The sequence below is a fragment of the Ciconia boyciana genome, chromosome 4, assembly GCF_034638445.1.
Source record: "Ciconia boyciana chromosome 4, ASM3463844v1, whole genome shotgun sequence".
Taxonomy (NCBI): domain Eukaryota; kingdom Metazoa; phylum Chordata; class Aves; order Ciconiiformes; family Ciconiidae; genus Ciconia; species Ciconia boyciana.
In genome coordinates this window covers 42,986,883-43,002,809 of record NC_132937.1, presented here as the reverse complement: position 1 = coordinate 43,002,809, position 15,927 = coordinate 42,986,883, and the positions used below count along the sequence as shown (strand labels likewise).

The 15,927-nt window shown below is 43.4% G+C and overlaps 1 protein-coding gene and 1 pseudogene across 13 annotated transcripts in view; both read right to left on the bottom strand.

Moving 5' to 3' along the window:
• Positions 1-868: 868 nt before the first annotated feature.
• Positions 869-2,873, bottom strand: LOC140651355 (uncharacterized; annotated as a pseudogene).
• Positions 2,874-2,892: 19 nt separating this feature from the next.
• LHFPL2 (LHFPL tetraspan subfamily member 2) overlaps positions 2,893-15,927 on the bottom strand; it is a 123,840-nt gene continuing 110,805 nt past the window's right edge. For all 13 annotated transcript variants that reach the window (XM_072860717.1, XM_072860710.1, XM_072860720.1 and 10 more), the window contains one exon: positions 2,893-3,675. In XM_072860717.1, coding sequence (XP_072716818.1) covers positions 3,419-3,675 — 257 coding nt within the window. In that variant the 3' untranslated portion in view covers positions 2,893-3,418. The remainder of the gene's footprint in view (positions 3,676-15,927) is intronic.

The following is a 15,927-nucleotide window of genomic DNA, read 5'->3' as shown; positions in this document are numbered from 1 at the left end:
ATTCTATTGCATTACTCTATGCTCTAGTTTGTCCACACCACCAAAACTCCAGCTACTTCTTCCCTGGAAAGTCCCTTTTCAAATATCTTGTTTAAAAGCAAAAACTAAGGAAAAAAAAAAACACAACAAAACCCATTCCTGATATTGCACGTCTCACACAAGTTTGTGTATATATATATATAATTTTTTTTTTTAAATATGCTACAATTTAAAAAAAAAAGAAAAGGTCTATGGCACTTTACAGAATACAAGTTTACGAAGTTGATCAAACCACAGATGTTTGAAGAATTCTTCAATACCACGAAAACAAAATTAAACTGAGATAATTGGCACACAGGTTTTAAAGAATCCACAGCAAATTCTTCTAGATTCTATGCAGTGCATGTACATTATGAAGCAGTTACACTCTGCAGCCCCCTCATGAAATTAATTAAATTAGCTTTAAGCTGATGTATCCCCCCCACAATATCTTTGAAAGCTACTGCTGAGGTGTGAACTTCAGGAACAACTTTAAACAGCCATCAAATTTAATGAGAGCACCCTACACCTGAAAACCTCATCCAGAAAAAAAATCTGCAATATATACCATCTTATCACTTGCTAGAAAAACAGAACCCTGAGAAAAGAAATTCTGATTATTTTTTTTTTCTGTATTTCTTCCCAGCCTGTCTTCTATCTGTGCTATGTGATGAACATGGATATTCTTGCAAGTTAGTGGATTATGTTGTTGCAGAGCAAGTTGATAGTATACCAGGAATAAGCAGAAAAGCTGGTTCTCCTTGGTTACAAATGCAAACAAAAGCAAACCATGCCATTGAAAATACCTCCTTTGTACTTAAAAACCGCACTATTAAAATTTTGTAAGTGTTCTGTAGATCACAGCACAGGTCAGCTAGTAATGTAAATGAACGTTGGTCATTGTTTACTTCTAAGCCAAAGCAGTAGATGCCCTCTATACCTTTTGGAAGAACTGACCTTATTCTGACTGAACAAGTGCTCAAGCCAAAGCAGCGTTTGTCACCCTAATAAAGTGTCAAGATTTGTTGGCAGTGGCGATGTGGACATTGGATTGCTACCCACCTAAGAAAAGCTAAAACTATTTTGTAATTAATTTTTAGCTGATTTATATGCTACGCTGCTTCTTCCTAGTTCCCACTTTTCCAACTGCAGAGCCCACAACAGCACAGCTGAGCAGCTGGCCCGGCCTCTGTGGTGCAGACTCCAGCCAGGGGCTCAGGCGGAGCACCAGGAGGATGGTTTCAGTCACCTTGCAGCTGTGCTGGACCCAAGGTACATGCCAAGTGCATGCCCTTCAGATGGCACATTTGTGTGTACGGGAGAAGAACAAGGAGGAAAACATAGGTGTGAACAGGACGTGCTGGCTGTGATTTTTGTCCTCAGACACCACTTTGTGCTAGTAATTTGGATTTGTTAAAATCTTGCTTTGTGCAGGCAGTTGGCAGAAATGGTTCCAGACCATAACTTTTGGTTTTTTAAATTAAATATGTAAAAGAAAAGTGAATTAATCTGTTTTAAACTAGAATATGGTGGATGTGGGTTGCAGGAGCAGGTGAATGCAAGAAGAGGCTAGATTAAAACAATCCCTTTTTAATATCAGCAGAAGTTGACCTTGTTTGTTGCGTAGCAGCTCAGAGATCACCTCCGTATCCATAAGGCATGTGGCTTCAAGGTGCACTGGGCACGGACATGCGCAGGCTGGGAGCTGTGCCTGGTTTGCTCCATAGATCGGCTGGGCTGGGGCAGGGTCCGTGCTGCAGAGCAGGCACTGGAGGGGTGCTCCAACACCGCGACTGCTCGTGTCCCCCTGTGCTCAAGGCTGGCCCTGGGCTTGCGGTCGTGACTGCTGAACAGCCCTTGTATTGTGAACTACTTGAGCAGTGTATTGAAATTAGCTATCTACCTGTACAGTAACAACATTTTTTTAATACCGATAAATAACTAACAGCACACATTAAGGGACTGACCAGGCATAAACAAGAATCTCTGCTCCACATTACACAGTGAAGTGATGGAGAGCAACCCTGTCATTGGATGATGTTAAACTACCAAGAAGTAAGAGGAAGAGTCTAAAATTCACTTAGTATTTCATTAGAACTACTTCTCAGATGAATTCTCTCCAATGCTCTTATGGAACAGTTGCATCATTCCTTTGTTTTGTGAAATACCTTTTAAATTTGTTTTCAGAAGTAGTTCTAGTAAGTGATGCAACACCACAAGTAATACAACCTACTGCCTTTGAGAAAGGAATGTCAGTTGTGGCAAGGTCTGTTTTATTTCTGCTGATTTAGTTGGAAAAGGGTCCATGCTACATGCGGTTTAAAAAGGGAAAAGATCTTCCCAGCCATGTAGAATTTGGCAAGACTTCCTGAAAAATGGAGATTTCTTAAGGACTCATGTGGCTCTGGGTCATGAGACAGACTGATCTGTAGACTAGGAATGAAGTTTCATTGGCAAGAGAAAGGATAATACTGTTGAAGTCCAATGTGCGATATACATTTGTAGGAGAGGCTACAGCCCGGGCCAGGCTGTTGGCATTCACAAGATAATGCCCAGCTGTGCTGTGGGGCATTGCCACCTGCTTGGCATTTCAGGAGTTTTAATAAAAGTTGGAGAAATATTTCTAACAATGGTTATTTCAAACAATTTTATCAGAATCAGGTGAAAGCCAGAGTAACAACAGCTTCTCTGTCCAGTCAATGGAAGCATTTCCCTGCTAAGTAAAAAGTGGCACACACCTTGCACTGTAAGTTTCAAGGCAAAGAAACCTGGCAGGGACTCAGCTTTTTAAATGCGTAAAGATTGGTGTAAACTGCGTCACGTCAGCTTTGCTCTCTCCAACATATACTTACTATCTGAGAAGGCACTGTACTTTAAAGAAGTTCAGTATCAAAAAGCACCTCAATGAAAAGTATGGTACCAAACCAGGTGGTGGTGAAATATTCACAGGTGAGGGGAGCCCTTGGAAGCAAAGCCTAATTAAAATAGGCTTCTCTTTTGTATAACAAAAAAAAATGTGCTGGCTTTTATTATTTTAAATCGAAATTCTTCAAAGTGACCAAGGTGGGTAAGGCAATCCGACCAATCAATTTGTCAGTTATAAGAAGAACATTCCTGCTATATACACGATTCCTCACCTCCCCAGTCAGATTAATATATTCCACTGTGTCCTGATCATAGAATGAAACTAAAAATATCCCCAGGTATTTACATTCTGCTTTCTTGGGATCCTTTCTCTGATCCTCATTGCCCAGCAAGGAAGAAAGACCATTTCAGTAGTTCGGGGCTGGAATGCATGGGGCTCAATCACACAAACTGTAGGAACAGGTAAGCACATCTGCTTGTCCCGTTAATGGAAAGCAGACTAAGATCCAGGCGCTGGTATTTTTCCCCACTGGAGTTAAAGGAGGCAGATAAGGTTTTTTCCTTCTTCTATTTCTTCTTGCACTTTGTCACTGGATGTGGCTATTTCAGCTTGCGCCGAGAAGACTGCACAGATGAACGTCAGAATAGTGCCACCAATAGCTGTGTAGAAAGCCCAGCCCAAGGAGCAGTCTCCTAGTTTGTAAGCAGAAGCATAAGGTCCACAATAGCTTATTGCTTTCTGGCATCCCCAACCTGCAGGGTAAAGTATCAAGCCTAAGATAAGGAAGAGGCCTAGAAATAAAAACAGAAAGAAGTTTAACAAATGATCAGTTTAACACCAAATGCAACACATGTAATAATGGTTATCATGGCCACTACTCACTCCTAAGTACCAGGATTAGCAGAAGATGACCCTTCCTCATCTATCCAGCCTTCCTTTATTGATTGTTCCCTAGTATATACCACGCAGTGTTTTATCTAAACTTGGAGCTATCCTGTGGTTTTTCTTGTGAAAGGCTTATTTCAGATGATAATGGCCTAGTTCCTAATTTTAATCTCTGTATTCCTTCTACATCATTTGTTTTCACATACTATTGCTAGGTATATAGAGCTTGCAAAACATTGGAGCTTCTCTACCTACTGTTTATACTTGCACTTTTCAAATACTTGGGAATGTTTGCATCCACTTTTGTGTTTACCTAGCCCTCATTCAGCTTTATTTAGTCATTCATCATAAAAATTTTTGCCTTTTTTCCTCTGCATTTTTCCTACATTGATTTTCTTGCCTGGGAAAAAAATCTCACACTGCATCTTCTTATTTGGCCACATTAGGACATAGTAGAAAAATAACACTGCCAGTTCATTAAGCTGCTTTTGTAATGAAGGGATTCTGGAGTCCACCCCAAACAAACAGATCTAAGTACCCATGGCCAGTGCATAGGTAACACTGGGATCTTCTAAACAGGCGACTGACTGCTGCAGAAGGAAAGCACATTTCCAGTGATGCAGGAGCAAAAGCCTCAAGTCCCCATCTTGCTAAACTGCCCAAACACCCTGCTGTGCCTCAGGCTGGAAGCAAAAAGCTCAGACTAGACGTTTTGCCCATCCGATTGTCTCAAATTCATAGTTTTCTCTCCTATGAGGACCAGTCTTTATTTAAGCAGTGAACAGCTTCATTAAAGAAATTTAAAGTCACATTAAAGTCCCTGCACACATGATGTGTCTTTGCACAAAGATGAGAGATTTAATCAAAATGCCTAATATGCTATTGGCTACAGTGCTCTCTTACAGGCCCTGCTAAAAAAAAAAAAATCACAGTGAGTAAAAAACAGATCTCCCTCCTACAAGGTATATAGGAAGGAGCTAAACATCAGGACAGCTCATAGGTATCAGAATTTGCTTTCTGTTTTCTTTAAAATTTTACTCAGAAGAACAGGAAGAATTATGAAAAATAGTTTTTGCTTAAACACAACCAGTTTATCCAGGAAATGAATACAGCCTTCCAGATCCCATAAATACTACCGATTTATTTGTCCTGCACTGTAAAGCTGTTTATTCAACCTGGCACCTTGACAAAAATAGCTGGTAAAGGTGCTGTCACCTTCTAGAAGTGGGCTGAAAGTTGTGCTTTTTACGTATGGTGCTGGTTCATTCATTAGATTTCATCTAATCCCAAAATTTCTACCAAGCAATAAAATAGAAAACAGTCCTCTTTTCTTCCCTATACTAAGAGATTACCAGGAACAGCTGTAAAGACTTGTTCGCATCTTCTTCAATTCAGTTAGACTAGCCTATTCTGCAGTACCTTAGGTTTCCTTAATGGTTTGTTTAAAGAATTTCAGCCAGATGCAAGAAAACTTCCTCGCTGAGAAAGAAAAGCTGTCCTAGCTAGTAATCAGTTAATATACACAAAATGCAAAAACGATCATCCAACTGTCTAAAATTAATGTCTATGAATGCCAGATATTTCACAAAAGAAAGTCCTTCCTCCAGCGTTTTTCTAATGATGACACAACACCACGGGCATGAATGAACTAAATCATTATTCTTTGGGGCGGCAAAATCCATTGGCGAGTGATATCCGTTCTCTGTGAAGGGATTTCATCACTGCTTATATTTAAGAACCAGTGACAAATTTTATGCAGTGTTTCCTGGCTGATTGGCCAAACTACATTAAGTATAAATTACTGCTTTATCTTGGACAGACCTGGATAAGCTGAGCTTTCATCCTGCTGAGCCCTGCTGCCATTTCAGACTAAACACCAGCAGTTAGTTCCTTCTCTATTTATCACTAGTTTCCTGTTCTCCGTAACCGGCATGACCACACTATGTATTTTTCTGACTGTACATTGGTATGGGCCAGTTGCCATTTTCTCTTAATGATCACAAGCCCTTTGGTACTTAAAAATCACTGTCACCAAATTAAGAAGCTGAATCTGAAATGCCAATGTAGCTGCTGCCAACAAGGAAGTTTTCAAAGTTTACCACTCCCTGACTCACAAACCTGGAGAGCCTGTGTTTAGCAGCAAACCTGGCTTATGGCTGAATCACAAGCAGGACTAAGAAGCTACATCCATCTCTTTTTACCAAAACCAGAGCACTGAACAACTCAGAAAGCTACTGGTTGATGGTATGTATGCCCCAAGCTGAAAAGCCATTACCCAAAATTCAGCCCCCCAAAAGGCTGCAGCACTGCTGTTAAGTGTAGTCACCAGGATTTGACTGAATTAAAACCTTTTTAAAGTACAGAAAATTCCTGGAGAAATATTGACTGCAGCCCATAATTTGATAAACTACAGCTGTTTTCTCACAGATGAAAACAAAATTTGTAGAAAACTCTTAACTATGGACTTGAATATGGTCAGAGTCTCACCTGATTTTTCCTTCAGATAGCTAACTTCTTTGTGAATCCTATACTGGCCTAGCATACTAAAAGAAAAAAAAAAGTAATGTTTTCACTACCGAACCTACCTTCTACTACTCCATTTCAGTGCAGACAAAGCTGCTCAGGACATGCACTTCTCACTACCACTAGTATTTATCATAATTTCTCATTTCATTAATACCTGGTTCCTCCCTGCTAGGAAAAGTGAATAAAGATGATTCAATTAAGCTAATTCAACATACCCACAACAGAAATGGCACTCCTTGGATTTCATGCTGACCAACAGCAAGCGGAGAGGCACAGACTCCTCATCATGTATTCAGCTCAAAGCTCCAATACCTGCAGCAATGGCTGAGCTGCACAGGGTGCAGAGATCCCTTCCTGACTCTCCCTACCTGCCCAAAAAGGTGTGCTCAAGATCAAGAGGAGCTTTGCCTCCTGCTTTCCAGTAACTACAAAAGAGATGGTCACAGGCTACAGAGCTCATCTCAATGACTCCTGCAGCTTCAACAAAATAGAAGATGCTTCACCACCCACCAACAGAGCAAACCATAGGCTAAAGCAGAAGCCAGCAATCCAAAGCACTTAACTGTCCAACTACCTGTAACCACAGCAGCAGCTTCTAGAGACCCCGAAAAAGAACCACCTCTCTACTCCTGGGAACACGGAGGCAGAGGGAAGGGAAGAAAAAATGCCCAGGTGGAAAGAACAAGGTAAGATACAGCAGGGGTAGGAAGGGTAGGAAAGATTGTGATGCTGCTTGGAAAGTCATGGTCTGCTTTTAAACAGGCGAAACGGTTAAATGCAACACGAATAGCTCAGCAGTCTCTCTGCTCTTCCACCTTTGCCCTAAGGAGCACTGCACAACCATTTTATGCAGCACAAAAAAGCCAGAGGGCTGTTTCTACAGCTAACAGTGTAGCCTTGATCTGCATCTAACAAACACACATGCAAGCAGCTGCAGTTGAGCAAAACCCACTACAGGCCAGTTTGTGGTGAGATGATCCACAAGGGGAAAAAACATGGTAAATTCTCAGCGGTGATTTCTCATACCAGTGTCCACACGGCTGAGCCTGTCCAGGTCCCTTACATCTCTTGGCTTCTTTGGTAGAAGTTTAAGCTTAACTGCCTATATCCCTGCCTTTCTGTAGCTGCTGCTCAGTCCCCGGGGCTCGCCTGCCTGCAGCTCTCTCATTTTGGTTATTTCTTTGTATTACCACAGAGCCTGGCAGCTCTGCTCACAGTTTCTGCCTACAACAGCTGACAATCTGCTTTTCAGACAAGACACACAGAGATGGAGCACAAGGCACAAGTGAGATAACCCTGAACAACATACCGGTGATAGCTTCATCAAATCCGTAGCCTGCCTGTTACCAAGTTTTTCTTTTACGGCCTCTGCAACAAGACAGTCTTAAGAAAAATGTTGAAGGAAGAGAAATGGGTTTTCAGTTGCTTGTGGAGAGCATAAAGCAGCATGGGGGTGCGTGGTTTTGTCTTCTGGAGTCCCTGGGGAGAAGGCAGAGGAGGGTGCTGGATGGGCTGCATGAAGCCAGGAGCAAAGTATCTTGCCAGTGAATGAAACATGGCAGAGAGCATGGCCTGGAGCTTACAAGGGGCTGGAAAGGCCAGCCAAGCCTTATCCCTGGCATTCGTTTATACTCACAGCACACAGGAACACAAGTCCAGCTCCTAGTACAATCCACAGATTTGTGTATAAAAGTTGCTTTCTGGGTTGATTAACTATTATAATTCTCAGGTTTCCTGAATTTGATTCAGTTATTCTTACACTTGACTCATTCAAATATTAATTCTGTATTTAATCTGTATTGTGCGGCTTTCTAAGCCATTTAATGCTGTAAATTAAGATTAAAACACTTAAGCTTTTGTTAGCCATAGAAGTACAAAGCTTAGTTTTGTGTTGTATAACTTTATGTCAGCATAATCTGATCAAGCAACAATTATCTCCTCTCGACAGTTTGCCTTGAGACATATCTGGCAGGAGGACAGTAAATATTAATGATAGAGATTTCTTTTTCTTAATAAATCAGTTTTTGTTCTTGTCCCAGTGTCTCTGAAGACAAGCCAATCTTCAAGAGAAAGAACAGAGAACAAAAATAGAGTGCTCTGTCTGAAGAAAAGTTTTCTGCAACAAATCCTTGCAAGTTCTTTGTGCTGATGTACAGTAAATGAGAGTTTTAATTCACAGCCAGTCTACCTGTGGAATTACTGCTGTTTGTTCCCCCTGCTGGGAGGAACAAATTCATTTTGAAAACATTACAAGCTGTTTTCCACTGTGCTCCTCTATAGGCTTGCAGAGCTGAAGCTTGCTCTGTTCTAGCTTTAAGCCCCTCTCTGAGCACAGCTGCACTGCTGGGAGTGCAGCTTCTGCTGTACACATACTCTTGTTCCTACTTCTTAATTAGCTCTATCCCACTCCTTTAAATCACCATGATAATTTTTCATAATTACATTTTCCTTTTTGTTAGTTGTTGCCAGCTCTCAGTTACCTTTCCTCTTAGGATTCCTTAAAACAGAGGTCTGAAAGAATGCTACACAATGCTGCCAGATGCCTAGGAATGACAACAGAAAACTATTTAAACGACTTTTTTATCCAGAGACCTCATCTAAAACTCTTCAGTTTAAGTCTGTCAGCAGAGAACATTTTCCCATCTTTCACTGAAGGCAATTTGCCCACATAACATTTTATTATCAATCCCTAATTACCTGCTTTCAAAAAGAAGCCTTAAGAAATACAGAATTTAGATGAGATTTAGATTTTATTTGGATTATTAGACTAAAATATATTTCCTGATTACAACACAGACGACCTATTAAACATCAGCCCTTCTATATTCAAATGATGTAAAAACAACTCTTTCTCCTAAAACCTGAAAGCAGAACATTACAGCATACTGTGAAATATCAATCTAAATATAGCAGACTGCACTGCTGTGCAACAGCGTTTCTGAAGACAGTTCAGTAATGCTTTTTCCATAGGAGAAGCCGTTTTGTATTTGTGCACCAAGAACTTTTCCCCTTTTAAGGGCCTGGAACTGCAGCAAGCAATCGCTCCTCCTGGTTTTTGTACACTGCAGTAGCACTGCCAGGCTAACATCGTGGAAAACCAACAGACTGGTTTATCGTTATGGGCATTTGTATGTCACATTATGTGCTGGGGTCAGATCTGAGTAAAAGCTTTTTCATTCCATCCTTGGAAGCAACCCTTGAGACAGGGGTTAGGCAGATGCTTGTTTAGCTAAGTGAAGGCATGCTATTTAGTTTTGACAGTCTCCTGTGCAGCTGCTGTTGTGCCATGTTAAACAACAGCATATACTAACAAAGCCAATTTCCATTGCAAAGCCTAAAACTATCTTCTCATTTCCTAGCAAAATAACAAAAAAGCTTTTAAATGCTGCTGAAGAAACAGGAAATTAAGCAGCTGTGATCAATGAGGTGGTACTGCAACAGGCTCCCATAGAGCAGTGCAACGGAGCAACAACATTTTAAGAGAGGAAAAGAAAAAGAGTAAAGGTGGGAAGGGAATAGCCTTGCACAACACTGCGCAGGCAGCGCAGGCGGGTCGCTTCCTCAGAGGCAGTGATCCTGATCTTCCTCATCTTCTGCGCAGCCACAGGAGATTAACACTCAGCCCAAGGGCACTGCACCAGCCAGGCAAAATAACCCTGCCTTTATTGCTCATATTTCCAAATGTGTCAATATGCTGCCTGAATACCTGAACAATTTCATGTGTAAAGTATTTGTACAAATGTACTACGCTAGCTTAACCCAAGGAGGCTTTCACATATGCAAACTTTCCCTGACAAACCCCTACCCAGCAGGAATACTACCAGGTCGCCATTTGCTGCTTTTGACCGCTTCATCCACCAACAGACAACTGAAGCGATGGTGTCCTACTCAGACACCTTCAGCCCTGTGAAATGATTCAGTAATCCCATTTTAATCAATGACAACGAACGAGGCAGGCTCAGGCCAGCTGACGTGGTGGTCTCAGCACCCCACACCGGCTATAGGAGAAGAGTGAGAGTAGTGCCAAGATGCTGAAGGGAGCACCGGTTACAGTACCCACAGCACAGGGCCTCAGACTTGCCTCTGCGGCTGCTCTCCATCCCCCTGGATGACTGCCAGACCCCCACCAAATGCAAGCAGCTGACCAGAGGCAAGAAGGTCTTTGCCCAAAAAGAAAGGGGAGGCTCTGCAACCCCTGGTGCCTTGGAGATGGTCTCTGGCCCACCTGGAAACGCTGCACAACGAACAAAAGAAAAATTAATAACATGAACAAGATCAATGCTTAAAAAAAGTCTACCTGGACACCACACTCAATGCTGATTTGCAGAAGCATAGGGGATTTGGGATAAGTTGGAAGCATTGCTCTTGAGGGTGGGGGGGGTTGCCGGTGGGCAATGCACTGAGGCAAGATCCATACCTCCATACCTGCAGTCACTGCAGGGGACTGCAGCCGTATACAAATTTCAATGTACCTGGGATACCCTAAGCTGAGGCAGGAGAATAAATTGTTTAAACTATAACCAGGTGATGGCTCAAAACCTGCACAGATACTTTTTTCCCTTTAAAATTCTCTCAGGATCATATAAGGGTAAGCAGTTACCAGAAAAAAGGCAGTTCCTTAACCACAGCCTTCCCCAAGCTGAGGAAGAGGATAAGATCCCTACTCTTTTCAACAGTAAATGAACTATACCATTTGCTCACGCATCTTTTCCCATTTATTAAGCAAACCAAAGATGCTCATTCATAACCAAACCTGTGCAAACACATGTAAACTTCTGATGGCATTACTGATGTTGGGGTGTGGAAACAGGGACAGGAATACACTGCAGGGGGCTACTGGTGGGAGACTCAACTATTAAGTATATTTTGCTATCCACAGAAAAAGCAAAAAATAAGTCATATTGCTTCATATGGGGGATTCAGGGTTTGGTTTTTTTTGATATTGGTGTGATCCAGCTGCTTGGATTTCTCTGTAACAAAGCGTGAGCCTGCAGACCCCTGTTTTTAGGAGAGGGGAGGGCAAATTCACCATTAGCTTTTATATATTTTCATATATGTGGTGAGAGTCCCCATTAGTTTGGAGGGAAGGAAATGTGGCAACTCAAAGTAAGATCAGTCCCAAGCCCTGAAATGACACCGCTACCTCTTTGCTGGCCATCAGCCATGTGGAGTCGTGTCACCACACTACGGGGCTCCCATGCGGTAGATGCTAACCCTTCAATTAAGTCAAGATAAAGCACCTTATAGGGGAAAAGCCAAATGTTCACAAGTTTTCAGCAATGCAGAGGTAACCAAAGACCTCTGCACTTGTAGGGCCACTGCTCAGCCACAGCCATGAGGGCTGGTCACCTCTCACATTTTACCTTAAAAGCCAATGAAGCATTTAGTGTTTTTAATCTGGGACGGCCCAATAAAAGGCTTGAAGCTGCTAAATGAGAAACTCAATTGTGGATGGTAAATTCCGGAGGTTCCTGAGTCAGGGAGGAATTACCAGGCCATGTCAATTATTCCGTCCATGAAAGAAGCAGAGGAGAAGATCCAGTATGTTTTACACCACTCACCATGACCTTTTCCACTGCTGTTCGACCAGGGAGCGCCATGCCCTCCCAACCATCAATCGCTTATGCTGAATCAGCAGAAAGGGAATGAAAACCACCACCCTCTGACCACAGCTCTCTAAGGGAGGCTGAAGCAACAACCTGCCTTGGCTTAAGCAAAGAGGTAAAAGGGCTGCAGGCCATCTTTTTCATGGCATTACAATTCCTCGGTACTGATTCTGTAGCACAAACAAGACCTCGGAGGTGTGGGGGGAGGAGCTGCAGAGGAACTAAGGCTCAGCGAGAAGGAAAAGGCAAAGGGGGATGCAGGAAGGGGAGAGTTTCAGGTGGCTTCATGGGTTGTACAGCAGGAGAGTGCAGGTCATCTGCACTGGGGAAGGAAGCAAAACTCAAACCCACCGATTTCCTTCACCACCACACCACGCACACCGAAGACAGGAGCTAAGCATAAGTTAGCCCTGTCTTGAAAGAGCCGCTTTCATCTTTTTTCTTGGCATTTAAGTGAAAACACAACATTTGTTGAGTTTAAATATTCTCCTAGTGTTTGCATCCTATATACAAACAGCAGCATCAGTCTTGGCTCTGAGGCCTCGAAGCAAAAGTCTGACGGAAAGGGAGCCCTGCTACCCTCCCGCTATCCCCCTGGCTTCTTGGGGGCAGCCAGCGTGCTCTTACCCCACATCACCAGGGCGGGGGTGTAAAGAAGTTCTCGGCATCTCACCTGTGCCAGCAGACGTAAGGAACCATGGTGTGCACATGTGCCACAGTAAAGCATTTCTCAGTGGGTAGTGTGAGAGTCCCATCCTGAGCACCATTTGATGGAAGAAATTTATTCTTGCCAAGAAAATCAGCTGCCAAACTTGATCACTGAAAACCTGAATTTTTTGTTTATTTTTCTATTCTGTTTACAGTCTGCTGGGTGTCTACTGGTTCCCATGTGCCCACCTTGGTAGTGCAGGACATAAGCCGACCACCAAATCTAACAAAACACTGAAATCTTCAACTTTATTTCTTTGAAGTTACTAATACTATCCCTCAGGCTCAATAGCAATTTAGCACTTAAATTCAATTTTCCTTCCCTGCCATATTCCAACACAGCAGTCCCCTTTGCTTGAACTTTCAGCAGCCAAGTGTGTATTAGATGTCGTGCTGGCATTTGGCCATATAGGTTACAGGAAGCACTATACCGCAGACAGCAAAAGCAGTTCAAACTGTCAGGATTTCCATTAGAAATCCCTCCCCCCTTTTTTTCTTTCTTCCCACCCCAAGAATTCAGAATTCTGGCATCAGAAAAGAAAAACTCTGAGCTGAATCCAAGAGGAAATATGCTTTTTGAAAAATGCATACTCTGCATTTTACAAAGACAAACAAGAAGTTTCCTTGCCTTTGAGGGCAAAACCACTCTTGCTCTGCTCTCCTACTGCCTGGGCTCCCTGGCTGAGCAACAGCTTCCATTGCCCGCAGGCAGCAACGTGAGCTCACAAGGTGCTTTCTTCCCTGCTCACCAGCTTGGCCCTTTCTCAGACAAAATAATGCTTTTTTACAGCATGCTGCTGCCTACAACCGAATATCCTGAACTACTCTGCAACTATTGTAACGTTTCATGTCATGCTCTGAGCACCAAAGAGTTCTAGCAGCCTCATGCCCCCTCCACAGCAGCTTGCTTCTCCTTCTGCATTTTCTCACTTCCCCAAGAAAAGTCCTGGCTGACCTCCCGCTTCCTCTTCAGCTTCCAGCTCTGCAACTCCCAGTGGCCTCCTTACCTTCCAGCAGCCAGGAGCATGCAGCCGCATGGCCACACACACCACAAGCCCACCCTGCGCAGCTGGATCCTACTTCATACACCCCCACAAGCAGCTCCAGATCTTCTTCACCTTCAGATGGTTCCCATCACACTCTGCTCAGGCCATCTTCCTGATCACCCAGCCTCCCAAATGGAAATGACGACCAGTAAGTACAACACACTGAGCTATTTCTTAGTGCAAGAGAGGTAAAACAAACTCTTCCAGCAGCAAAGATAGACTGTTACAGACACAGCTGGCTTCAAACTGGGTTTCACCTCTTCATTTTGGAAAATTGTGGAGAAGTTTATTTGCATTTGAGGTTAAGCTGCACTCCTGGAACTGAACTATTGCCCAGGTACTGCAGTAGTTTCTGATGGAGGAACCCCCCAAGATACCACAGCAGGGAACAGGAGAAGACATGAACAGTAATAAAGGGGAAAAAATAAAATATCAAGGAAAGGACAGAAGAATGAATGCAGGAGACCTTGTGAGATACCTGAAAAGAGAAAGTACCATGGAAGACACTTCACTGCTTGGGACTGAGCAGGACAAGCGACAGGGGAAAAAACAGCCTCTCAGAACAAAGCAGGGGTACAAGAGGACATGTTTGGCAGGAATAAAGTAGGGCAAAATGTTAAGGAAACCTCAGCGCTGGGTGATGAGAGGAGAATACTAAAGTAGGACCCTGGAAAGGAAGAAGCAGAGTTATCCCCCAGCAATACTGGAGGAGAAACTGCTGGGGTGAGGGAGGGAAGCCCAGACCTACAGCATCTGAGCCCAAGCAGGCAAGACTCTGCCAAAGTGGCTGGGGGAACCTAATGCTCCCAGCCCACCTGCAGCGGCCTTTGAAGACACAAACCTCTGCTTTGTGTGACTGGACGTATATCTGTTAAAGGCATAACGGCCAGTGGCCCAGCCTGCTAAGCCACATGATGGCAAAATGCAGCCATGCATTCACCTGACCAAACCAGTGACACCCCTCAGCGCGTGGCTGGGACGCAGGTGGTCTCCTGACTGATGCAACCAATTTTTACATGCTTTTTTTTTTTTCATGCTTCTGTCAGAAACCCATTTAGTCAAGCCCCGTTTGAGCTAGGAGACAGTGGACCATGAACAGAGAAAGCAGTGAGAAGGGGGTGACCCGTAAGAGGCCTCCCAGATGAGGCCATCAGCACTCTGGAAAGACTTTAGAGAAGAGGAGCTATTTTATACCCTTTTGGTAAACCTGCCTGGCAATGCAGCCCCGCTCCAGCACGGCAAAGCAGGAATAACAGAAACTGAACTCCCAAATCAAACCACCTTCCTGACACACCAGCACACTTTCCCCTCCACTCTCCCCAAAGCCTTCTCAGGCACACGATGGCGTAGCTCCCCGCAAGGAAACACAGGGGCCTGCCCAAGTTCTGTGGTTGAGATAATGTATGTGCTGCTCATTTAGCTTCTGCCTCCTGGCACGCGGTCAGGGTGCCGCTGGCCGGTTGTGGCTCACCCGCAAGTCAGGCAGCCACCGGCTGTGGGGAAGGGGCCGTGTCCGCCCAGCCACGACGCCAGGGGCCAGCTCTGCCCAGCTGTGCCCGTAGAGGTTAAAAAAAAAAGCCAAGAGAAGTTGTTGATTATGAACTTCATAAAGGAAACTGTGTCAGAGATGGAAGCCAAACCTGTTTTGGGCTCTGTCCTAAGCTCCCCGCCGCCCTCCTTTGAGGCCAGGTTATGTTTAGATTATATTACTTAGCACCAAAGTGAAGTACCCAAGCCCAAATAAGGCTTGTAAACACATACATAACGATCCTATATCCTTACCAAGATATGTCAATAGGGGATCACCAATTATTTACTTCCTATAACTAGATGATTACTGCAAAAATTTACTTTGAATTGGTTCTTATCAGCTACCAGAAAATAACATGCTGCCTCTTCTAGCCTCTGTATTTCAAGTAATTCACAGACTGTAAAAATAGAATACTTTCCCAAAAAAGACATTCAAATGTCTGCCTGGTCTTCTTGCTGCTGGGTAGTAATTTTCTATTTAATTACACAGCTCCATTCTTTGCACTCTCTGTTGTACAGAAAAGATGCTTTTCCAGATGAAACGATCCTCAAACATCTCCAAAACCAGGGCCACTGATTACTGTTTCTACAGCTCCAGAATGAAAGGCACTGCAGTCTGAAAATAAGTGGTAGAAGGTCTTGCTCTATAACAAAGGAATTACAGGAGTTTAAACAAGAGCCATATTTTATTCCTTTACGGCTTTGTATTTCTAATTTTCTGCCACAAAAAAACCCTCTATAG